At 42.6% G+C, this 26876-nt stretch overlaps 1 protein-coding gene and 1 pseudogene across 4 annotated transcripts in view; one reads left to right on the top strand and one right to left on the bottom strand.

Annotated features, from left to right (window-relative positions):
- Window positions 1–26876, bottom strand: part of PDE8B (phosphodiesterase 8B) — a 269134-nt gene that overhangs the window by 78608 nt on the left and 163650 nt on the right. For 3 of the 4 annotated variants that reach the window (XM_057541773.1, XM_057541774.1, XM_007175883.2), the window contains exons 8-10: window positions 24191–24331; window positions 22592–22680; window positions 20412–20472 (exon numbers count right to left, since the gene is read on the bottom strand). In XM_057541773.1, coding sequence (XP_057397756.1) covers window positions 20412–20472; window positions 22592–22680; window positions 24191–24331 — 291 coding nt within the window. The remainder of the gene's footprint in view (window positions 1–20411; window positions 20473–22591; window positions 22681–24190; window positions 24332–26876) is intronic. The other variant, XM_057541775.1, reaches the window with a different exon arrangement.
- LOC130707418 (60S ribosomal protein L23a-like) lies at window positions 4100–4539 on the top strand (annotated as a pseudogene).

The raw sequence follows: 26876 nt of genomic DNA, 5'->3' as shown, positions 1-26876 counted from the left end.
TTATTTAAGCCCTTTCTATCTCTGACATTTGGAATACAAAAATAAATACAATAAAACAAAACATAACTTTTTGCTTAAAGTAATAATAATAATAATGTATTGGGTGATTATAGAATATGGGAAAGAAAATAGAGTCAGTGAGATCATCAAAAAATAGATTAAAACCCATTGAATAAAATAGGAATCCATGAGTCCATACTCACATAAATAAACTAACAAATAAATTGAAAGTCTGATGATTAACATCATATTTACAAAATCCCAAAGTAACCTCCCATAAAATATTCATTAACTATAAAGAGGAGAAAAGTAACTTTACCATGGAGACGCCTGAGAGATACTATCTTAATCTAGTGATCAAAATTAACATCATCAGTAATGGAGCAAATTCAAATCTCATGCCTTTTAGTAGTCAACATCACTTCTGGAATATTCTTAGCAAAGATATATAACTTAAATCTAATCATGAGGAAACATTAGTAAACCAAAACTGAAGGATATTCTACAAATAGTTGGACTCATTATCCTCAAAACTGTCAAGATTGTGAAAGTTAAGGAAAGACTGAGGAACTACTCCAGTCTGAAGGAAATCAAGAGACGTGACTGATTCTAAACTAGACCCTCTTTCTACAAAAGACTTTAGTAGGGAAATAAGTAAAACTCAAATGGAGTCTGAGAGTTAAATGGTAGTAATGTATGGCTATTAATTTCCCGGTTTTGATGATGGTCTTCTGGTTATGTATAAAAGGGTCTTTGTTTGTAGAAAATACAAATAAACGTATTCAGAGTCAATGGTGCATCATGTTACCAACTTACTTTCAAATAGTCAAGGAAAAAAGAGGTTCTTTTTACCATTCTTACAACTTTTCTGCAAGTTTGAGAAAGAGAGATGGAAGGAAACAGAAAGAGACAGACAGGCAGGCAGACCAGGGCTAGGATCACCTATATGAAGTTGACAGCACTGAAGTTCACAGTATAAGTGATGTTGCTGATGCCAGGAACTGCCTAAGTCATCCTGCCCAGTCTCTAAGCTAATCCTGATTAAGACCATGATGCATATACTAAGAGCATAATTCTACAGTGCATTCTTGTTTCCCTTCTACTTACCTGCTCAGCCCACAGCCTGCTTGACTAGAACTTGGAAACACTTCCCAGCTGTAGCTAAGCCCCTGTACCCACTGAAGCACCCAAACCCTGCTCTCAAGAATTTCTGCCTAGTGGCTGGGTCTTGTTCAGAAGTGGGTGGGGCATCCAGAACCCCAAAGTTAGCAGCCACCTGACTCTAAGTATCTTTACTATCTGCAAATATAGGCTGACCTGCCCCACCCACCATATCTCCCCCAGAATGTCTCTGCAAGTCTGGATCAAGCTTGAGTATGCAACAGCTTTTTACCCTGTCACTTGCTGAGGTCCCAACAGCCTTCCTAAACTCCCCTTCCTTGGCCAAAATGGAAGGAATGGGTGATACCTCTGAAGAAGAATTTAGGCGATGTACAAGGAGGAAGAAGGCAAACAAGGGAAGGGTTGGGAGGCATGACTGGGGCAGTAGCATGCTGTGCAAACCAAAGGAGGAGTTTCAAAGAGAGCAGGGGATTCACTAAGGTAAGGAAGTACACTGAGAAAGTCTTTGGACCTGATCCTTGGGAGGTCACTGGTGAGCTCTGAGAGGGCATCTTCTATAGAGTCTGAGGCAGAAGTCAAATGATGAGATGTTGGATATCAGAGGTAAAGGCAGCAAAGAAGTTTTTCAAGGAAAGGCAGAGGTGAGATAGTTTTTCAAGATTTAAAAAATGAAATATTGGGGGCATATGGAGAAACCACACCATGTTTGGTAGGCTTTCAGAAGAAACTATGAACTAAAAATAAAAATATGGGAAAGAGTGGTTGGGGTATTTGGTCATGGGATAGAATTAAGGGGACAGGTAAAAGATTTGACTTGGAAAGTGGAGACTGTATGAGACCCAAAACAGGGGGATAGAAAGAACATATAAAGATAGTAATATTTTTAAAAGATGCAAACTGTGACATCAAAAACATAAAATTAAAAACTTAGGGCTTTAGAATGCATTTAAACTTCAGTTGTATCAACTTAAAACAGACTGTTATAAATATAAGATGTTTTATGCAAGCCTCACAGTAACCACAAGGCTAACGTAACAGTAGATACACAAAAGATAAAGAGAAAGGAATCTACTTATACCACCATGAAAAGCAACAAATCATGAAGGAAGAGACCAAAAGAAGAAGAAAGAAACAAAGGAATTATAAAACAGCCCAGAAACAATGAACAAAATGGTGGTAGGTCCATACTTATCAATAATTACTTTAAATGTAATGGACTAAATTCTCCAATCAAAAGACAAAATGGCTGAATGGATAAAAAACAAGACCCAACTACACGCTGCCTACAAAAGATTCACTTCAGCTTTAAGAACACAGACTGAAAGTGAAAGGATGGAAAAAGATATACCACACAAATGGAAACCAAAAGAAACCTGGGGTAGCTATACTTATATCTGACAAAATAGACTTTAAGACAAAAAGTGTAATAGGAGACAAAGAAGGTCACTATATAATGATAAAGGGGTCAATCCAACAAGAGGATATAACATTTGTAAATATTTGTGCACCTAAGAAGGAGCACATAAATACATAAAGCAAATATTAACAGACCTAAAGGGAGAAATTGACAGCAATACAAGAATAGTAGGGGACTGGAATACCACACTTTCATCAATGGATAGATCATCCAGATTATCAATAAGGAAACATTAGACTTAAAGTACGCATTAGACCAGATGGACTTCAGATATTCACAGAACACTCCATCCAAAAGCAGCAGGATACATATTCTTTTTAAGTGCACATAGAACATTCTCCAGGACATATCATATATTAGGCCACAAAACAAGTCTTAATACATTTAAGATGACTGAAATCAAATCAAGCATCTTTTCCAACCATAATTGTATGAAACTAGAAATTAATTACAAAAAGAAAACTGGAAAATTCGCAAATATGTGGAGATTAAGTACCATCTACTGAACAACCAATGGTCAAAGAAAAAAAGGGAATTTGAAAATATCTTGAGACAAATAAAAGTGGAAATACAACATACCAAAACTCATGGGATGCAGAAAAAGCACTTCTAAGTGGGAAGTTCATAGAGATAAACACCTACATTAAGAAACTAGAAAAATCTCAAACAACTTATCTTTATACCTCAAGGAAATAGAACAACAAACTAAGCTCAAAGTTAGTAGAAGGAAGGAAATAAAGATCTGAGCAGAAATAAATGAAATAGAGACTATGACAATAGAAAAGATCAATGAAACTAAGAACTGTTTGTTTTTTAAAGAGATAAAATAGTCAAATCTTTAGCTAGACTAAACAAGAAAAGGAGAGGACTCAAATAAAATCAGAAATGAAGGAGGAGACATTACAGCTGATACCGCAGAAATACAAAGGATCATAAGAGACTACTATAAACAATTATATGCCAAAAAATTGGACAACCTTGAAGAAATGAATACATTCCTAGAAACACACAACTTACCAAGACTGTATCATGAAGAAATAGAAAATCTGAGCAGACAAATTACTAGGAAGGAGATTTAATCAGTAAGTCAAAAACCTCCCAACAAAGAAAAGCCCAGGAGCAGATGGCTTCATTGGTGAATTTTAGCAAACATTTAAAGAAAAATTAGTGCCAGTCCTTCTCAAACTTCCAAAAATTCGAGGAGGAAGGAACACTCCCAAACTCATTTTATGAGGCCAGCACTACCCTGATACCAAAGCCAGACAAAGACACTAACAAAAAAACTACAGGCCAACATCTGTGATGAACATAGATGCAAAAATTCTCAACAAAATATTACCAAACCAAATTCCACAGTATATTAAAAGGATTACACACCATGATAAAGTGAAATTTATCACTGGGATGCAAGGATGGTTCAACATGTGCAAATCAATGAATGTGATACACCACATAAACAAAAGATAAAAATCATATGATCATCTCAATAGATGCAGAAAAAGTGCTTGACAAAATTCAACATCCATTCATGATAAAAGCTCTCAATAACTTTTCAGAAAGATGACACCAAAAGCAAAGAAGGAAGACCCTGTCTCTCCCAAAGCCAAGACTCTGAAGGCCAAGAAAGCAGTGCTAAAAGTCATTCCCAGCCACAAAAGAATAATATATGTCACCCAGCTTCCAGTGCCTAAAACACTGTAGCTCTGAAAGCAGCTCAGATATCCTTGGAAGAACACCTCCAGGAGAAACAAGCTTTTACCATATCATTATCAAGTTCCCCCTGACCACCCAGTGAGCCATGAGGAAGACAGAAGACAACACCATATTTGTGTTTATTGCAGTTTTCAAGGCCAAAAAACACCAGGTCAAACAGGCTGTGAAGAAACTCCATGACACCGACATAGCCAAGATCAACACCCTGATGTGGCCTGATGAAGCGAAGAAGGCATTTGTTTGACTGGCTCCGAACTTTTGTTGCCAACAAAACTGGGATCATCTAAACTGAATCCAGACTAATTCTAAATATAAAATTTTTCACCATAAAAAAACTCTTAATAAAGTGGGTATAGAGGGAATGTACCTCAACATAATATAGGCCATGTATGACAAGCCCACAGCAAACATCATACTCAGTGGTGAGAAACTGAAAGCTTTTCCTCTATGATTGGGAACAAGACAAGGATGTCCACACTTGCCACTTTTATTCAACACAGTACTGGAAGTTCAAGCCAGACAAATTAGCAAAGAAAAAGAAAAGTCATCAAATTGGAAAGGAAGAAGTAAAACTGTCTCCATTTGCAGATGACATGATCTTATATGTAGACAAGCCTAAAAGACTTCTAACCTAATTTGTTAAAATAAACAAATTCAGTAAAGTTGAAGGATACAAAATCAATATACAAAATCAGTTGTGTTTCTGTACACTAATGATGACCTATCAGAAAGAGAAAAATTTTTAAATCCCATTTACTGTTGCATTAAAATACAAAGAAATAAATTAAACCAAGGAGTTGGAAGACTTGTACCCTGAGAACTATAAAACACTGATGAAAGAGATTGAGGAAGGCACAAATAAGTGGAAAGATATTCCATGCTCATGAACTGGAAGACTTAATACTGTTAAAATGTCCTTTGTACCCAAAGCAATCTACAGATTCGATGCAATTCCTATAAAATTCCAATGGCATTTTTCACAGAAATATAACAAACAATTCTAAAATTTGTATGGAACCAAAAAAGACCCTGAGTAGCCAGAGAAACCTTGAGAAAGAAGAACAATGCTGGAGGCATCATGCTTCCTGATTTCAAACTGTATTACAAAGCTAGAGTATTCAAAACAGTATGGTATTGGCATAAAAACAGACACATAGATAAATGGAGCAGAAAGCCCAGAAATAAACCTATACATATATGGGCAATTTATGTACAACAAGGGATCCAAGAACACACAATGGGGAAAAGATAGTCTCTTCAATAAATGGTACTGGAAAACTGGATAGTCACATACAAAAGAATGAAACTGGACCACTGTCTTACACCACACATAAAAATCAAATCAAAATAGATTAAAGACTTGAACGTAAGATCTGAAACGATAGAATTCCTAAAAGAAAACATAGGGGACAAACTCCTTGATCCTAGCAATGACTTTTTGAATTTGACACCAAAAGCAAAAGCAACAAGCAAAAAAAAAAAAAAACAAAACAAGTGGGACTACATCAAACTAAAAAGCTTCTGCATAGCAAAGGAAACCATCAGCAAAATAAAAAGGCAACCTATTGAATGGGAGAAAATATTTGCAAATCATGATTCTGATAAGGGAGTTAATATCTACAAACATATAAAGAACTCATACAACTCAATAGCAAAAATCCCTCCCACAAAACCTGATTAAAAAATGAGCAGAGGATATAAATAGACATTTTTTCCAAAGAATACTCACAGATGGCCAACCGGTACACAAAGAGGTGCTCAACATCACTAATCATCAGGTAAATGCAAATCAAAACCACAACAAGATATCAACTCATACCTATTAGAATGGCTATTATCAAAACTACAAGAAATATCAAGTGTTGGCAAGGATGAAAAGGGAACCCTTGTGCACTGCTGGCGAGAGTGTAAACTGGTACAACCACTGTGGAAAACAGTATGGAGGCTCCTCAAAATATTAAAAATGGAACTACCATATGATCCAGCAATTCCACCTCTGGGCATTTATCCAAAGGAAATAAAATCACTATCTTGAAAAGAGAGATGCACCCTCATGTTCACTGCAGCATTATTTACAATAGTCAAGACATGGAAGCAACCTATGTGTCCATTGATGAATGAATGGATAAAGAAAATGTGGTTTATATATACAATGGAATATTATTCAGCTATAAAAAAGGAAATCCTGCCATTTGCAATAACATGGACCTTGATGATGTTTCACGATAGGTGAAATAAGTCAGAGAAAGACAAATACTATAAGATATCACTTATATGTGGAATCTAAAAACAAAAAACCCGAGCTCATAGATACAGAGAACATACTGGTGGTTGCCAGAGGCGGGGGATTGAGAGGTGGATGAAATGGGTAAAGGTGATCAAAAGATACAAGCTTTCAGTTATGAGATAAATAAGTCCTGGGGATGTATGTACAGCATGATGACTATAATTAACAATACTGTATCGTGTATTCGAAAGGTGCTAAGATTGTAGAGCTTAAATTTTCTCAGCAAAAGAAAAAAGTATTTCTAACTGTGTGGTGATGGATGTTAACTAAATTTACTGTGTTGATCATTTTGCAATGTACATGTATCAAATCACTATGCTGTACGCTTAAAACTAATACAGTGTTCTATGTCAATAATTCCTCAGTTTAAAAAGTCTGAGCCAACGCAGATAAATTGTGGTCTAGATTAAGTCACAAATGTGGATTTAAATTTTTTGATTTTTATCCATGTAAACCATGCCTTGCCTGAACATTTTTCCTACAATGAATTTCTCTGTTCAGAATTTTCCATGGGTTTATGATGTTGTAGAAAGAATTTTAAGATGTGAGCAGCTAACAAACATGTAAATATTAAATTAAACAATGTTTGGAGGGGGAGGGGGTTCTCTGTTTTCACCACAATAATATTAAGAAGAACGCTTAAAATAATAAACTGTTTTGTTAAAAAAAAAAAAAAAAAAAGTCCGAATTTGTAGCATTTGCTGATTTCCTCGGTCTGATTTCCACCATGGCTGTTTGAAGCTACCAACATGTCACTGAACATGGGGGGTTGGGAAGATGCGTGTGTGCAGCACAACTTTATATTGTATTTCCACCATGCAGATAAAACAAATGTTAAGTAACCTCAACAGCATAGTTAATAGTAAAATGTAGTAACATGATAAGTTGTAGATTTTGAGTCCTTATTACCTATTTAAAAATTTATCTAATTGCGTGCTTCTATAATTTAATTTTTTTTTTTTTTTTTTTTTATTTATTTATGGCTGTGTTGGATCTTCGTTTCTGTGCGAGGGCCCTCTCTAGTTGTGGCAAGCGGGGGCCACTCTTCACCGCGGTGCGCGGGCCTCTCACCGTCGCGGCCTCTGTTGTTGCGGAGCACAGGCTCCAGACGCGCAGGCTCAGTAATTGTGGCTCACGGGCCCATTTGCTCCGCGGCATGTGGGATCTTCCCAGACCAGGGCTCGAACCCGTGTCGCCTGCATTGGCAGGCAGATTCTCCACCACTGCGCCACCAGGGAAGCCCTATAATTTAATTTTAATAACGCCTCACAAAACTCCAGAAAGTTAAACAGTCAGCTCTCAAGAGCCTGCAGCAGTTAGGAGGCTAGTGCAGGACAACCAGAGGCCGCCATGGGATGAAATGAAGTGGGACGGGGCTGGAGAAAAGGCCATGAAGTCAAGCGTTGTTAGGAAGACACAGTCTTCAGAACTAAGTGGCTCTGAGGATGCAGGGGGATCAGGAAAGCAAGGTTGCTGAAGGTGGTTCCCAGGTTTGGGGGCGCAGGGCGAGGCTGAGTGGAAGGGGTGGTCCCATTAGCCAAGCCAAGGATTTCCGCCGATATGGGGTAAAACATGGTGACCTCATTCTCATCCACCCTTGTGTCTTCCACTGGGCCAAAGTGCTGGAAGGCAATTGCTACTTAATGAATAGAGGAATGAATGCCCAGCTTATGCTGAGCACATGCCCCAGCCTGAAAAGTTCTCAATGTGAAGTGAAATAATTCCTTCTGAGGAGACAGACACCAACTGCTGCTTTGGAAAAAGAAAACTTTCCTATCAATTGCTAATTCCCATAAATTGCATAAAAATAGGTAAATAAGTAAAACTTTAACCTAAATCAGCTCTAAGGTAATATAAAAGCTTCTTGTGCTGAATTATTTTAAGTCTCCACAGTGAACAGAATATCTTTCAATAGTCTGAATGACACAAATCATACAAAAATACAACCTTTGGAATTTTAGTTAAATTTGGGGGGTGGGGAACTCCTCCTTCCCAAAGGCCAACATAGAATCTCCTCCTTAAATCCTAGTTGTCTTAAACGTGTCAGAGATAAAGAGCTAACGTTAATTTTTAACAAACAGCTCAGCTATGTCTGTTTACCATTCATCAGCAAACCTATTTTACTTTTCTTAAGTCAAACGAATTTTTCTCCACGTTTAGGCCTCCCGTACTGAGGCTCACCTGAGCGGGGCCTCGCCATCGGGGCAGCCCGTTACAGGTGAGCATGCAGGAAAGGTTTCACACAGAGGGAAACGTGATTTCCGGCTCAGACTTTGAGTGCCTTCCCCTCTGTTTTTCCCATTCTCCACCTCCTAGCTGTCCCCACCACAGGTCAAGTGCCTTATAAATACCTACGGCTGTGGCGGAGAGAAGAGGAGAAGAGACCAGCCAGGGCAGAGGAATCCCACCCCCGTGCAGGGCAGACAACCCCGGGCCTGCTGCCCTGCTAGCCATGAGGGGCAGAGCACGTGTGTCTACCTGAAACGAGGCAGTCTCCTTTCCCACGGGGCTCAGGGTAGGTACCCGCACCCAGAATGTTCTCAGTCAGTCCTCCCCCTTGTCGGCCAGGTGGCTGTCTCAGCTTCAGACGTGTGGGGGTCTCATGAAGCTTGTCGTGCCCCGCTACAACAGCTGCCAGCAGCGTCAGGCCTGAGGTCGCCTCTCTCTCCTGTGAGCCGAGACTTTCTCACACATGTAATCGCATCGCTGAATTCTCAGCGTCCGGGCCTGTTCCCTGCTGGGAGCTCCTAGTTGTCTTACCCTCAGACACCCCGCAGGTACTCCATTCCCATCTGCTCGGGGTTTGGCTGTTCAAACGTGGTTTCTCAGGAAAAATTGTGGTTTTGCAATATTGGAGCCCTTTCTTTAAATAGCTCCGTGTAAATATGTACTAAAGCTAAATGGAAAAATGTTGTTTACATAGTGGCTTTACCAAATCTATCAACAAATATTTGGGGCACCTACAGTGAGTAAAGTACATATGTACAAACTCAGTACCGTGGTAATACACTGATTAGATAAAATACATCTCTAAACACGAACAGCCACTTTCAGTGCAAACTGAAGTCATGTTTTCAGTTGCAGTGTCCTTTTCCTCCCACTTCAGGAAGTCACACTTGGACGTGCGCCTTGGGAGAATACAGCAAATACTCTTTGCAATGGCATGTGATATGTATATTGGCTACATACAGATGAAAACTCTACATGTAATAATAATTTGGAACTAGACAGGGCTGTATCTTCGATTTCCTATGCCTTCCAAAGGTTACTGTATTAGGGAATAAAAATTAGCTTTCAAAATACTTTCCTGTTATCTACTGGGCACACACAGTGGCCGGAAGTGAGAACTGACCCAAAGCAGCATAAGATTAACAGTGGAATGGACGATGCAGAAAAACAGGGTCACCGTCACCTTCACTGGTGGGGAGAGAGATGGCGGGCAGGCTTGGGGAGATTCTTGGAGGGAAAAGAAGCTGGATTGAGTCCTGAAGGATGAGGAAGCTGCAAAGGGTCTACATCATTCAAAAACATGCGACATAGATAATCTAGACAATAATCATTTTAAGATGACATATATTACATACTTTGGGGGGAGAAATAGGCTAGACAATCTTCCCCACGACTCTGTAATTATGTGTACTTATGGGCAGGAGAAGCACATCTTTAAGCACATTTGGATCATTTGATATATTTTCCATGTAATGCAATATTAAATAAAAGTGAGGATAAAATTGACACGCTAACAAAATCCAAGGTGAATTAGTTAGATGCTGAGGTTCTAGATAGACCAGAAACCCGCAGAATGTATTTTTAGGATGCAGAATTATAATGGTGTTAGAAATACAAAGTGGCATCAGTAATAAATGTATTGAGGCTACAGAAAAAATTCTCCCCACCTTGTTTCTATGGATACTTTTTATATGTTAACACAGGAAATAAAAAAACAAAACAAAACAAAACCCCCATGTGACACATCTCAAATATTGGGAATTTAGGATACACTGAAAACTTGTTTTTATCACCAGGGATCAGCAATGAATAGAAACCAGCAAGTGATTCTACCCATCTTTCTCTCCTGGTTGCCTGCACCAGCCATGCTCTTCCTGTTTCACCGAGAATGCAATGGGATGAGGCTCTCTGAGCATTAAGGCCCCTATTCTGTGCACGCTGTGGGGAGGCCCCCAAATCACGAAGAGGGCTATCAGCCAAGCCACCTGCTGGGAAGGAAAGGATGAGAGGGAGCCGACCCTGGCAAACGTGGGGAGAGTCGAGGCCTAGGGGCAGCAAGGGGCGAGACGCACCCAAGAGAAGGCCAGTCTGGGGTGGGACTGCAAGGGCCACAGGGGCAGTGGGTGGGAGGGCGTGGTGCCCAGAGCTCCCACTGTCCACCCGATAGCTCTAGAAAGTGAGAGCTAACTTTCTGCTGCAGTTTGAGAACTAACGGAAGGTGTCGCCCACACCTCCCCAAACAAAAATGGTCCCTGAACGTCTGCTTAAGCACCCATCATGTAACAGGAAAGCACTGCTAGGGGCCTGGGTTACAGCCTCCTCTCCTGGGAGGCTCAGTAAGTCTGCAGCCGACTCAACTCATTGACAGAAGCTAGACTGTGTGTGTAGCTCTTTGAGCCCCTCTATCGCCTGCGAAAGGGCGCGAAGAGCTGGATTCGGGGGGTAAGATTTGGCCTGGAGGGGAAGGGCTAGACCCCCAACAGAAATAATGTGAGAGCCACAAATGCAAGCCACATACATAATTTTAGGTACTCTAGTAGCTGCATTAAAGTGACAAGAAACAGGTGAAATTAATATTTTAAGTACAATATGTGCGAGATGTTATCATTTCAACATGTGATCAACATGAGACTGAGATATTTTTAATGAGCTAATCTACATTCTTTTTCATACTAAGGCTCTGAAATCTAGCACGTGGTTCACACTTGGAGCACATCGCCGTTTGTTGAGCCACATTTCCATCTGGGATGTGCAGGTCTAGGGCACAAGCTGGGCATGCCTGGGGCAGAGCTGGGGGTCCTCTGCAACACAACATTCTGAGCAGCCTGGGTCAGGGGCCTCATGCTCAGGAGGGGAAAGCTGGAGGGCTAGAAGTGAAAACAAGCATTCCTGACTATATTAAACCAGGAACAGCCTCTGCTCATGAACAAATATTCCAAATTCACACTATCAGAGTCTTGAAGTCATTCATCTTATCTAGTATCTCTTAAACTTCAGAGTGAATTAGAAGCACCTGGAAGGCTTATTAAAACAGACTGCCCAGGCCCACCCCCCAAATTTCTGATTCTGTAGTCTGGTTTTGTAATTCTAACAAATCCCTGGGGCCACTGCTGCTCCAGGGAACCACACTTGGAGAACCACTGATCTAGTCTAACCTCTGGCCAATTAGTGACCTCCCTAGACAGCTTTTCCCACTGAAAGCTCAGTCTACTACTATTTGATTACCTCCCGTGGTGGTGAACTCACTACCCGCTAAGGCTACAAACTTTGGTCAATTCTAATAATTCTTTCCTATATTGAGCCTAATCAGATCCCCTAAAACTTTCCACTGCTTTTGGCTTCAGGACCCAGTCCCTCCTTCCCTACTCGAAGCCTTCACAAAACTAAAGACCTGTTCCTTCCCCCTTCTTACGCCCTGACACTCTATGTCCTTGTATCTTGTTTTAGGCACTTCTGACAGGTTTGGTCTTATGCATTATTATTACAGTAAAGTTCTATTTTTCCCTAATCTTTACAACAATTTCAAGATTAAATAGTTTACTATAAAACAAAATACAGTCATCCCTTGGTATTAATGGGGGATTGGTTCTAGGACCACCCTCCTAGTTGTCCTCTGCCCTCATGGATATCAAAATCCACGGACACTCAAGTCCCTTGTATAAAATGGCATAGTAGTATGAACCCTAAAAAGCTTATCTCAAAGCAAGGTTTCATTACTGCAAATTTGGCCAACTCAGCCCCTATTTCTGCCTCTTCTATCCCCAAATAAGTTACAAGCGTGAAAGTGCTTTTAAAGCAGTGACTTCCAAATGCCCGTCCCCATACTGATGTCAGGCTGTGACGACGCTTACGTAGGTTTTCACTGATAGAAACAAGGTTTCAACTAAGGCAAACTGATTCATGTTAAATAGCTATTCTTCATTCAGTGATTATGTCCTTCCTATTTCCCAGGGCTGAAACAACCTTCCTGTCATGAGGGTGAGGTGGTGGTCAATGAAATTCCAAAGGCAGGAACCTCTGTTGTCTAGCTCTGGAAAGCCCTGTGCAAAATCCAGGTCAGATTGGTCTCAGTCTGCTCTCAACCAGCTTTTGTCCTGGAACGCTGATTAGTCAGAAAGCAAACCGCTTCCTTTGAGCCTGGCAATGACCTTCTCCTGCTATAACCCCAATGAACAAGGGAATATTTTCGGGAGCTGCTCATTGGGTGGGCTGTGCTTCCTGACTTCACAAGAGAACGACTTCCTCTTACTGAACACGAGACACGTGCATCTCCCTGAGGCTTCTCCGTGGACTGTGTGTCACCCCACCCCCCGCCATGAGAACAGAGATCAGGTGATACAGTCCGATGGACACCACCAGCTGCAACCCCACACACGCTCCAGGGCTCCAAGCCTGCCACTGGCTGCTGGCTTTTGAGAGTGCTGTGCTCCCCATACTCTAATGCCAAAGCTTGGAGGAGAAGTGAGAATGGGGGCTGCACTGCACCTGGGCTGGGGGTGGGCACTACGGGGGTGGCAGTGGGGAGATCCCCTCTCCTTGAACCAGGCCAGCTTAGGAGGAGCTGGTGTAAAGCTGGGATCCTGGAAGCCTCCTTCCCCTATGTGAGTCCAACTCCTGGACTATGCTTGCAGATGTCTGAAATTCCAGTTTCAGCCATGCATTTGGATTTCGACCTGGACCTCATGAAAAGGCAAAGCCTCAGGGGAACTAAGTTCTCATGTCTGCACTGGTATAAAGGGGTTGAGACAGCCTCTGAACCAGGGTGCAGGGGATGCCAGGAAGGCAAAGGGTGTTCAAAGAAGTATGTGCATGCATTGAGGTGGGGCAGATGGTCCCTGACCTAAGAAAGTGGGAAATCCAAGAAAGAAAATTATCTTTTAGAAATGAGGTTAGCAAATTTTTTCTGTAAAGGGCCAGAGAGTACATATTTTAGGCTTTGCTGGCCATGTGGTCTCTGTTGTACCTGCTCAACCCTGCTGTTGTAGAATGAAAGCAGCCTCGGGTGCTATGTAAAAAAGAACGTGGCTGTGAGCCAATAAAACTTTATTTACAAAACAGACCACATTTGGCCTGTAGGGTGTAGCTTGTTGCCCTTTGTCCTAGATGACACCTAAAAAAATCCTAGCCAGCCTCTTCCGTCCTGCGTTCTGTGCTTCTCCAGCACCTGGTTCACACCTCCCCACACTGTGCTCTAGAAATGTGTCCTGTTTGTCTGTGGCCCCATAGCTTCTGGGGCAGAGACTTCGTGTCCCTGGCGCCAGCGCGGAACAGGTGTTTCATACACATCTGGGGAGAAAATGTGTGAGTGCTGCAGGGGCGACAATGTTTACGGCAGACTAACCTCACAGGGCATTCCCAGCCTTTTGGTAAAAAGCTACAGGGTTCACATAGGAAAAAAGATCTTTGCTGATGACAAGCACCACCAGCAGACAGCAGCCTGGCTTCCAATTTCATTCCTTGTTAAAATGCAAACCCATGGGTGGATTTTGACTTCAGGGCTAAACCCCAGAAAGCAGCGCCACTAGAACCACCTGCAGATGGGCTGCTCCCACCCTCTAGGGAGCCCTTCCCATCACAGACCCATCACCATTCACTTCAGCCTCCTTTGATGAGAAGGAAAAACAGTGTGGCTGGCCAGAGATATAAAAATTCTTTGTTATTGGAAAATCTAAGTGTCTCTCTAGGCCAGTGCAGCACCATTAGGTGACGTCAATGGCTCAGGATATCTGAGCCCTGCGTTTCCACCCTTCTGAGAACAGCAGCTAATTTACGGCAATAAAGACATTTCTATTTAGAGCCTCAGAAAAGAGGAGGTGGCCCCTCTGCTTCTGCATCCCTGAGTCCTGTGCTAAGGACTTGCCTGCTCTCCCTGTGAAGCAGGAAGAGTTTACAGGTGGCAGGAAGCCAGGACCAAGACATTCAAGTCCACTCCAGCTCACCAACTGCTTGAGGGCCTACTACGCACCAGGCAGCATGGGCACACAAAGACAAGCACAGCCCAGGGACCCTGCTGGAGAGGAGAGGGCAGTGAGGCACACAAGTAGCCATCACGACGGTGGGCGTGATACACAGCAAAGAAGGTACTTTGGGGGCTCGAGGAGGGAGATGGAACTTGATGTTTCTCGGGCTGGGCTATGGAGGGCTGGTAGAATTTGGGCACATGGAGCTGCAGGGAAATGGTGACAGGAGACGGGGTCCACTCACTAAACGGGAAAGCGGGGAAGGAGGAGGAGCAAGGCTAGGCTGGTGGGGGAGGCTCTGCTTGGTTTTGTATGTGGACTATACTCGACTCATTTCTGGACGGGCGTGAACAAGCCCAAGTGGGCCTGGGTCCTGCACTGTGGCTTCACAGCCCATAGCGGTTGGTTTGCACTGCTTGGGTTCACTAGTTTGTCTCTAAAAAGCCATCAGAATGTCATGTGATTCCCCCTCTACCCATGTCACCTCTCACGTGGACCTCATTCTTCCTCCTGCAATGTCTAAACTTTGCTGTTGGGAGAATTTTTTTCCTGTGAAAGTCAGTTCCCCTCCTTTCCCAGAGGTCTCCAAGGACTTGCCTCTCTGCATGAGTTTATGTTATTAAGTGAAAATTTCCTGATTCCAAATGAAACACTCAGTGCTGAAGGAGGCATTTTATGTTGAACTAAATCTTACAAAAAAGTACATGATTCCTTTTGATATTCTAGAATATTTTTCCAATATTCTTAAGAAAGAAGAACAAAGCTGGAGGTATCACACTCCCCAATTTCAAACTATGTTACAAACCTATAGTAATCAAGACAGTATGGTATTGGCATAAAAACAGACACATATTTATCTGCATAGGTAGTTCAATGTATCTAATGATGTAGATCAATAGAGAGTCCAGACATAAACCCACATAGATATGGTCAATTAATTTATGACAAAGGAGCCAAGAATATACAAGGTGGAAAGAATAGTTTCTTCAGTAAATGGTGTTGGATTAAATAGCTACATGGAGGGCTTCCCTGGTGGTGCAGTGGTTGGGAGTCTGCCTGCCAATGCAGGGGACACGGGTTCCATCCTTGGTCCGGGAAGATCCCACATGCCGTGGAGCAACTAAGCCCGTGTGCCACAACTACTGAGCCTGCGTTCTAGAGCCCACAAGCCACAACTACTGAGCCCACGGGCCACAACTACTGAAGCCTGCACGCCTAGAGCCCGTGCTCTGCAACAAGAGAAGCCACCGCAATGAGAAGCCTGCGCACCGCAATGAAGAGTAGCCCCCGCTTGCTGCAACTAGAGAAAGCTCGTGCACAGCAACAAAGACCTGATGCAGCCAAAAATAAATAAACAAAATAAATAAATTTAAAAAAAATAGCCACATGGAAAAGAATGAAACTGGATCACTATCTTACACTATACACAAAAATCTACTCAAAATGGATTAAAGTCTTGAACTTAAAATCTGAAATCATGAAATTCCTAGAAGAAATCATAGGGGATAAGCTCCTTGATGTTGGTCTTGCAGTGATTTTTTGATACCAAAAGCAAAGGCAACAAAACTAAATATAAACAATTGGGACTACATAAAACTAAAATGCTTTGCATAGCAAAGAAAACCACCAACAAAATGAAAAGATATCCTACCAAATAGGAGAAAATATTTGCAAATCATATGTCTGATAAGGGAGTTAGCATCTAAAAAAATATAAAGAACTCATATAACTCAACAGCAAAAAAACAAACAACCCAATAAAAAAATGGGTGGAGGATCTAAATAGACAGTTTTCTAAAGAAGACATACAGATGGCCAACAGGTATACAAATAGGTGTTCAACATCACTAGTTTTCAGGGAAATACAAATCAAAACCACAGTGAGATATAAACTCACACCTGTTAACATGGCTATTATCAAAAAGTAAAAAAATAACAAGTGTTGTCAAGGATGTAGACAAAAGGGAACCCTTGTGCACTGTTGGTGGGAATGTAAACTGGTGCAGCCACTATGGGAAACAGCATGGAAGTTCTTCAAAACATTAAAAATGGAACTACCATATGATCCAGAAATTCCACTTTTGGGTATTTATTCAAAGGAAATAAAATCACTAACTCTAAAAGATATATGCAACCCCATACTCACTGCAGCATTACTTACAATAGCCAAGACATGGAAACAACCATGGATGGTTGAATGGATAAAGAAAATGTGGTATATACACATACAATGAAATATTATTTAGCCATAAGAAAGAAGGAAATCTTGCCATTTGCAACAACATGGATGGCCCGTGAGGGCATTATGGTAAGTGAAATAAATCAGATGGAGAAAGGCAGATACCACATGTTATCACTAATATGTGGAATCTAAAAAAACCCTCAAACTCATACACACAGACAACAGATCGGTGGTTGCCAGAGGTGGGGGTGGGGAGTGGGTAAAAGGGATGCAGGAGGCTTCCCTGGTGGCGCAGTGGTTAAGAATCCGCCTGCCAACACAGGGGACATGGGTTCGAGTCCTGGTCTGGGAAGATCCCACATGCCGCAGAGCAACTAAGCCCGTGCACCACAACTACTGAGCCTACACTCTAGAGCCCGCGAGCCACAACTACTGAAGCCCACGCGCCTAGAGCCCGTGCTCCACAACAAGAGAAGCCACCACAATGAGAAACCCACGCACTGCAAGAAGAGTAGCCCCAACTCACCACAACTAAAGAAAGCCCGCGCACAGCAACAAAGACCTAAGGCAGCCAAAAATAAATAAATAAATAAATAAATTTATTAAAAAAAAAAAAAAGGGATGCAGGAGGTCAAAAAGTACAAACTTCCAGTTATAACGAATAAGTCCTGAGGATGTCCTGTACAGCATGGACTATAGTCAATAATGCTATGTTGCATATTTGAAATTTCCTAAGAGTAGATATTAAAAGTTCTCAAAAGAAAAAAAATTGTAACTACATATGGCGATGGATGTTAATTAGACTTACTGTGGTGATCAGTTCACAGTATATACAAATACTGAGTCATTATTTTTTTAAAAAGCAGATGGACATGGATCCCTTCGATGGGCTGAGACACCAGCTGGAAGCTCACTGCACGAAGTCTCCTCCCCTCTGGGGCCGCCTTCTCACCGGGAGGAGCCCAGGCATCTTGGGTCTGCCATGTCCCAGCTTACTTCCTTGCCTGGCAGGGCTTTCTCCTGATCCCACACCACTTCCCAAGTCTCCGACATGTTACACTAAAATGGATTATGCCCTGAAGCCTTTCATATCCTTGAGAGACACTGTCCCTTCTTTCAAAATCTTCATCTAAGTCAAAGGCCATGTTTGATAGATTTTCAAAAATAGATCACTGGAGGTACACACACGCACACATACACACAAACACACACAATGGAATACTACTCAGCCATAAAAAAGAATGACATTTTGCCATTTGCAACAACGTGGATGGACTTGGAGGGTATCATGCTAAGTGAAATAAGTCAGACAGAGAAAGACTGTATGATATCACTTATATGCAGAATCTAAAAAATAAAACAAATGAATGAACAAAAAAGAAAGACTCAGATATAGAGAACTAGTGGTTACCAGAGGGGAGAGGGAAAGGGGGAGAGGAAAAATTGGGTAGGGAATTAAGAGGTATAAACTACTATGTCTAAAATGAATAAGCTACACAGATATATAGTATAACACAGGGAATATAGACAATATTTTATAATAACTATAAACGGACTATAACTTTTAAAAATTGTGAATAACTATGTTGTACTTCTGAAACATATAATATTGCACATCAATTATACCTAAATAAAATAAATAGATTTGTATTAAAAATAGATCATTGGTAATTATGTTTGTTGAATACTTTTTAATCAACAAACTTTAAAGCAGGAAGTGACAATACACACAATCCAGTACTAACATATAAACCAAAAAGAAAAAATATCACAGCAAGATCCTTTTTGACCCACTTCCTAGAGAAATGGAAATAAAAATAAACAAATGGGACCTAATGGAACTTAAAAGCTTTTGCACAGCAAAGGAAACCATAAACAAGATGAAAAGACAACCCTCAGAATGGGAGAAAATATTTCCAAATGAAGCAACTGACAAAGGATTAATCTCCAAAATATACAAGCAGCTCATGCAGCTCAATATCAAAAACACAAACAACCCAATCCAAAAATGGGCAGAAGACCTAAATAGACATTTCTCCAAAGAAGATATACAGATTGCCAACAAACACATGAAAGGATGCTCAACATCACTAATCATTAGAGAAATGCAAATCAAAACTACAGTGAGGTATCACCTCACACCAGTCAGAATGGCCATGATCAAAAAATCTACAAACAATAAATGCTGGAGAGGGTGTGGAGAAAAGGGAACCCTCTTGCACTGTTGGTGGGAATGTAAATTGATATAGCCACTATGGAGAACAGTATGGAGGTTCCTTAAAAAACTAAAAATAGAACTACCATGTGACCAGGCAATCCCACTACTGGGCATATACCCCGAGAAAACCATAATTCAAAAAGAGTCATGTACCACAATGTTCATTGAAGCACTATTTACAATAGCCAGGACATGGAAGCAACCTAAGTGTCCATTGACAGATGAATGGATAAAGGAGATGTGGCACATATATACAATGAAATATTATTCAGCCTTAAAAAGAAACGAAATTGAGTTATTTGTAGTGAGGTGGACGGACCTAGAGTCTGTCATACACTGTGAAGTAAGTCAGAAAGAGAAAAACAAATACCGTATGCTAACACACATATATGGAATCTAAAAAAAAAAAAGGTTCTGATGAACCTAGGGGCAGGACAGGAATAAAGACACAGACATAGAGAATGGACTTGAGGACATGGGGAGGGGGAAGGGGAAGCTGGGACGAAGTGAGAGAGTACCATTGACATATATACACTACCAAATGTAAAATAGATAGCTAGTGGGAAGCAGCTGCAGAGCACAGGGAGATCAGCTTTGTGACCACCTAGAGGGGTGGGATAGGGAGGGTGGGAGGGAGACACAGGGGATATGGAGATATATGTATACATATAGCTGATTCACTTTGTTGTACAGCAGAAACTAACACAACATTGTAAAGCAATTATACTCCAATAAGGATGTTAAAAAAAAAAGAAAAATATCAATACCGTTGTTGTTCTCTATGATAAAACTACCTAAAAAAGTTCTTAAAGACAGCAACTTACTAAAATTCTGTTACTTCAGAAAACACTCAAATATATTGTTCTGCATGATATAACAGTTAAAAAAAATCATAGTACTAATTATAAATGATTTTTGTTTTTGACATGAATTTATAGGGGTGAAATGCTCAAATGCATACATAACTTTCACTTAAGAAATTAAGGTAGCAAATTAGAACATTTTTTATTTGGAGGAAAAATTTTATGCTCTCATAAAATATATTGGTCCTGAGCTGCACAGTCACAAGCTAAATCATAACTGACATGTGTTACTAATAAAGTGTATAGGCTTGCTGGGGAATTTTTTCTTTTACTATTTGTCTAAGGGCCTAATTTTGCCATAAAGCTTCTTAATTGGCAACTACAGTAAGATACGGAGAAAGACAAGTAGAGAACCGTGGTGAGAACGTAACGAACGCATGGTCAAGCCGACAAAGCAAATGAAGCAAACTGAATACCATACCTGCTTATTTTTGTCAGTGGTACAACACAGTTTCTTGAGGGAGACAAAATGCCTAATTTTCCTAATAACATAAATAATCAGTTATTAGTGAGTCAGATATGAGATGATTCAACAAATTAGCAAATGAAAACATCAACAGAATCTTCTTCAAGTAAAACTCCAGGGTCCATTCTAAGGCAGATTTTAAATTCCGACAAAACACAGTCTATAAAAGATGCATTTTTTTTCACACACAGCCCACACATGCCTTCAGAAACTGGGCTTCCCTTTTAATCATAGCCGGCTCAGAAACACTTCCCTAATGGGTACCTCATTTTCTAACCAACTCCTGAGGCCTGGCTCCTAGATAGCATCAGTGACAGGATGAAATGCTCCTCCAGACTTTAGATTAAAATGGGATTTAATTCTGCTGACACTAATACTTTTACAGCTTATATAGAAGGCAAAGACTCATTTGGACAATGACCAAAGTTCATGGTTGTTGATTTTACATTTAATATTCCACATTCTTTCACAGCCCGGTCATCATAAATGATGGCATTTTTCAGGCACAGAAAAATCCTCTTATTTTAAGATCGTGGACAGAATCCCAAAACAGCCTGTGGTCTTGCTCATTACCACAAGGACACCAGGAAAAGACAACAGGTGCCTTAGTACTGCACAAAGATCAGCTCAAGGTAGATTTTCTACTGAGCGAAGCTAGAATTACAGAGGGTTATGTTCGATTTTATAGTAATGAATCTCTTCTCTCTGTGTCTCTGCTTCTGTCTCTCTGTCTCTGTCTGTCTCTCTCTTCAGTTCAGTTTTCTCTGGAGGACTCTGAAGAGTCCTGGTTATTCTGTAGTGAGCATCATTAAATAGGAAGAGGTAAAATTTCCCTACTTTTAGTAAGAATTTCCTCTGATAGCTCACTGGGGGAAAATATTGGGGGAAAAAAATAACACTGTCTCTGGGCTCTAGAACTTCTTGTTCTTATCTGTCAAATCAGAAAGATCAGAAAAACTCATTCTGACAGAAATCACCAAACAATAACTCGGTCTCCTCCACCTTGTTACCTAATAATTCTGGTCACACACACACAGTGAATCTTAGCTTGAGAAGACGGTCTAAGGATGATGGTTGGAAACAATAACGTGACGGCCATCGTGGCCTCAGAGCTCTGACCGCTGGTGGAAATGGCCACGCGGAAGCCTGTGCGCTCAGGAGGGATTTGGGGGCCTCTCTCTGTGCGCTCGAAACCCTTGGTCAGGGCTACCAGTGTCCCCACCATGCGGAGTGAAGCAAAGTGGCAGGAAACATGAGACAGTGGATTCTGAATGGAGGGGGAACAGTTTTGAAACTAACAAATAAGTAAAATTGGAGCGGAAGCAACCTACAGACACTTTGCTGACTACAGAACGTTTTCTAACCACACAATAAGAGTCACAGACAGGGCTCTCTTTTTCTGGTTATTCGCCACCATAACTGCTCTTTTTCTTTTTCCAAAACGTCACCCAACGGCCTGTGTCCCTTGTAAACCTGTCCTATGAAGCTGGCTGGTTGACCTTCAGGCTTGTTTACAAAGGCTCCTCAGTGATGTACTGTTAGCGGGTCCTGTTTGGCTCCATTAACCTTCTCACAAAATGTAACTGCGAGAAGGAAATGGAATTGCGCATTTTCCTTATCTCTCTGCAAATGAACTGCCTCCTCCGGTAACCTGAGATTTACATGGAATCAGATGTCTCAGCTTCTGGTCAGACACCTTTTTCTCCTAACCATGGCCCCCAGGGTTCTCTCCTCCTTGTGGAACAAGCCCCGAGGCCTGGAGAGAATCATCACGGTGCCTCAAGGAGAGAAGCTCTGCTCCCAGGTGGGGCTGAGGCAGCGAGCCCTGCTGTTCTGCGGTCTTTGTGATGACAGGGAAAGGCCTAGAAACTGAGCTCCTTGTGGCGTGGGGACAATGGACCCACAGACAATCAGGCGGAAGTGGACAGTCGGGGTGATGCTTCATAAAGCCCACAAGCAGAAGAGCTTGTGCTGTTTTGGGGCTGCTGCCGGCCGCATGGAGGTGTCCTCAGCAGGTACTATGTACAGACCCAGTCCTACTGTATTTGTGGGTCTAACACACTTGCATTTCCATACACAAACCCAACACCCACAGGGGCCCCTCAAAACAATGGAGTTTAAGAGTTGGCGCTCACCCTCCTTGGCCAATCACTGGAGTGATCTTCACATGCTGTTGGATGCTGTCGCCGGATTTCCGTCTGGCATAGTAAACCCCCTGCCACTCCTACATAAAGAGAGCTCTTAAAATCCTTCTGTCCAGGCATTCGGCGGCTCCTACAGAGGGTCTCATCAAGTTCAGCCATGAAGTTCCCACATGCTTTTGTCACATTCCACAAAATACCGCTCCACAGTTGCACCCACCGCGGCGGTGACTACGTAAGGCTCATCGTCACAGTGCTCAGAGCCCATCAGAGCCGTGAGCCCACCACCAGGGGCTGCGCCTCCCGGTTCCGGGACACTTGAGCAGCAGGTGCCATCCCTGCTCTCAGCCCTGTGGGTGTAGCGGCACCGGGTCAAGGGGTTCTTCTGAGGTCTTTCTCGAGATCTTTACAACAACCTGTGAGCTTGATATTCTCACCCTTCATTTGCAGACAGGTAAACAGAGGCTCAGAGATGCTGACTAACGTGCCCACGGGAGCAGGTGAAAAATGTGGTTATAAATTTATCTCTTAACTTTCCTTGAAGCCCATCATCTTTCTACTATCCTATCGGACCTCCAGCCAAGCCTTCTCTGGGCTTAATCTGGCTCCTGGCAGTTTCCATGGATGAGACAAAGGCGAGTGTGAAGGCCACTTGCTGTGGCCGGACTCTGAGGAACCGGCTAGGATAAAGAGCCCGGTGACCTCAAGGGGGAGCCTGTGGCACCTCCACTATTTCTGGGAGGAAGTGGTTGAATTAGACCTGAGATTCTTTGCAGCCTTTTCTTGCCAGCACACTCACACAGGATGGCTAACTGGTATGCATGTTGGGGTCACCAGATGTGTGGCAGTACTCTTCAGGCAGATTTTTTGGAGGACCTGACAATGTCCTGTTTCCTTTTCAGTCTCACTGCCCCAATGTTCTTTTCTTTTACTAATTTTGGCCATGATATATAAGCCAAACATTTTATTTCTATAAAATGGTCCCCCATTAAATAAATACAATGCTTATCTAACTACTTCACATCAGAGAAAGCATCTGAATGCTTAAAAGAAAATGCCCAGGCAGTTCCAGCTGTGACAGCAACGCTCCTCTGGAAGGGAAGGCTTGTGGGGAGATGCCCACTGCACCTGCACCACTGCCTTCAGCTGCTGGATGCAGTGGAGGTCGCTGGACAAACTGAACTGTGATGGCCAAAGAGAGCAGAAAAAGGAAAAGTGACCGAAAACTGGGCCTGTAAGACATGTAAATACTGACATAAATGCTCTTAGTCCCCCAAACACTGGATAAACTAAAAAATACAGAACAGCTCTGCTCAGACATAGGTATGAAATTCCAGCCATGACAGGTGAGATTCATTCATGTGAAGGAAGAAATTTCCTTACACAAAATCACCAGATACTATACCATCATAAGCACCAGGTTCGCTTGCTATCCAAAATTAACTCAAAAGTTAACTCATCTTGCAAACATAAAGGATTTTTCACTTAATTGGAACGTTATTAAAGAAGCCAACGTTAAAGACGTGACATAAAAACTCACAGAAGAAAACATGCATTGGGGAGGGGTTTGTGGACTGGTTTGGTTTCACCCACCTTGCCCTTCTTGATGCAGGTATTGATGGTGTCGAGAAGGTCCGCCCGGTTCTTGTCACTTTTGGGCAGCTCAGCGAGTTCTTTCCCCAGGAGCTCACCTTTGTGGTAGCCCATCATCCTTTCGAAGGCTGGGTTGACATACTGTGAACGGGAAGTGGTTAAAGGTCAGGGCAGGGTGCTGTGTGCCTCGCAGGAACACTTGTTGGGACACAGAGGAAACGTGCCCTGGGTGAGCGCTCTCCAGTGGGGGTGCTGACCTGTCCCCCCAGCCCCAAATGCCCCCGGAATAGGTGCTTCCCTCCTGAGCAGCGAGGCGTTCATTCAACTGCCATCCCAGCACGCCAGGCCCTCTGGGAAATCGGAAGAAATTCTCCAGCAGAAAAAGAGCAAGAAGCTTTTATCTGCTAGTACCAGCCTCCAATGGGCCTTATTCATCACCTACCACCCATGAAATAAGAAAAAACTCAGAAAAAAAGAACAAATGAAAATTAACTAGAACTCCATTCAACAGATTGTGGCTTCTATTAGTCACATCTCTACAAAGAAGCAATTCCATCTCTCGTGTCTAGATTTTATTAATAGATAATTGCCGCTGTCTATTAACCAATGCCCTAGCATGGGGCCGCTTCTGGTCTAACTGAAGAATAAATTAAGTTAAAAGCCTCGGGCAGGAGGCAGCAGCCCTTTCAGCGCTGGCGTGAGGCGAGGCACCATCCCCCATCCCTCCCCACCCCCACCCCCACCCCCCAGCTTGGTACATGCTGGGACCAGCAGACTCAGAGGTTTCTTTCCAAAATTCTGCCCAGGGCCCTGGAATTTAGAGCTATCACCTTGGCTGGTTCCTGGCTGCTATCCCCACCCTCCAATTTCTTCTCAGAGAACAGAGTCACCAGATGAGCAGCTGAGTGGAGGCGACAAGTGACGAAGAATGTGGGGAAAACATGAGCGCACTGTATCTAGGTCACAGATTTCTTTGGGCATAATTGATATCCATCTGCTGCTTCAGAAACGGTCTTGCAAACTGTAATCACTCTTGCCCTCCACGGGGATGACAGCAGTGAGGAACCGAGTGAGGCAGGGACATTTGGGGAGCTACTCTCTGGCGAACACTAGCTTCTGCTAGTACAATTACCCCTGGGAAGTGGACGAGTCGGGAGGTTGCTCTGGGGCCCTTGGCACCAGGCCTTATGGGGGTCGCTGAAGAGGAGGGGGCGGTGACATTGTCTTCACTGATCTCCTATCACTTCACGTGGTGGTCACCGTCCTCCCTGGGCTGGGCAACGGGACCCCTGCTCACCAGGTCAGCCCCACAGCGCCCTGGCCCAGCCCTGCATTCAGCTGAGCAGTGCGTGCTTGTCTCCCACGTCTGGGCATCTGCCCAGTTGCTCTCTGCTTAGAAAGCTCTTCCCCATCTCCTGGTCACGTCAACTCCAATTATTCCCTCCCCTCCTCCAGCAAGCTGTCCTTGAGCCCCTGCACAGTCTGAGTTTGTGCCACTCCTACAACTCCCACTCTCTCCTGTGCAGGCTTCTGGTGACTTATTACACTGAATCTATATTTTTCTCTCTCTCTCTCCCCCACTAGACATGAAAATCCTCAAGGGCAAAGGCTACTTTGGATTTATCTCTGGATATTCAGGACTGTTTAGTACATATCTGAGGAATGGATAATATTTGAGAATACTGTTTTCCTTATTTGTTGGCTAAATTCTCATACCTTTTCACATGTGTTTATTCTGCTTTTGCTACTAGGTTGCAAATATGGGTAGAAATCACAGCTCTACTCTCATGCCAGGTGACGTCATAATGCAGCAGGTACTCTAGGACATGGGTCACGGAGCCAAGGCACCCAAGTTCAAATCCTGGCTCTGCCCATTACCAGCGACATGACTTGTGGGCAGGTTGCTTATCTTCCCTGGTCCTCAATTTCCTCATGTGTAAAATGGCTACAACAGTAGTACCTGGTTCATAGAATTGTTTTAAGAAATAAATGAGTATGTATAAAATGCTTAGTACTGGGACTTCCCTGGTGGCACAGTGGTTAAGAATCCACCTGCCGGGAGACCATCAAGACGGCGGAAGAGTAAGACATGGAGATCACCTTCCTCCCCACAAATACATCAGAAATACATCTACATGTGGAACAACTCCTACAGAACACCTACTGAACACTGGCAGAAGACCTCAGACCTCCCAAAAGGCAAGAAACTCCCCACGTAGATGGGTAGGGCAAAAGAAAAAAGAAAAAACAGAGACAAAAGAATAGGGACGGGACCTGCACCAGTGGAAGGGAGCCGTGAAGGAGGAAAGGTTTCCACACGCTAGGAAGCTCCTTCACTGGCGGAGATGGGGAGTGGCAGAGTGGGGAAGCTTCAGAGCCACGGAGGAGAGCGCAGCCACAGGGGTGCGGAGGGCAAAGCGGAGAGATTCCTGCACAGAGGATCGGTGCCGACCAGCACTCACCAGCCCGAGAGGCTTGTCTGCTCAGCCACTGGGGCAGGTGGAGGCTGGGAGCTGAGGCTTTTAAGTTTCATTAGGTCCCATTTGTTTATTTTTGTTTTTATTTCCATTACTCTAGGAGGTGGATCAAAAAAGATCTTGCTGTGATTTATGTCAAAGAGTGTTCTGCCTATGTTTTCCTCTAAGAGTTTTATAGTGTCTGGTCTTACATTTAGGTCTCTAATCCA

The sequence above is a fragment of the Balaenoptera acutorostrata genome, chromosome 2, assembly GCF_949987535.1.
Source record: "Balaenoptera acutorostrata chromosome 2, mBalAcu1.1, whole genome shotgun sequence".
NCBI classification, from domain to species: domain Eukaryota; kingdom Metazoa; phylum Chordata; class Mammalia; order Artiodactyla; family Balaenopteridae; genus Balaenoptera; species Balaenoptera acutorostrata.
This window is presented reverse-complemented; position numbering and strand designations above follow the sequence as displayed.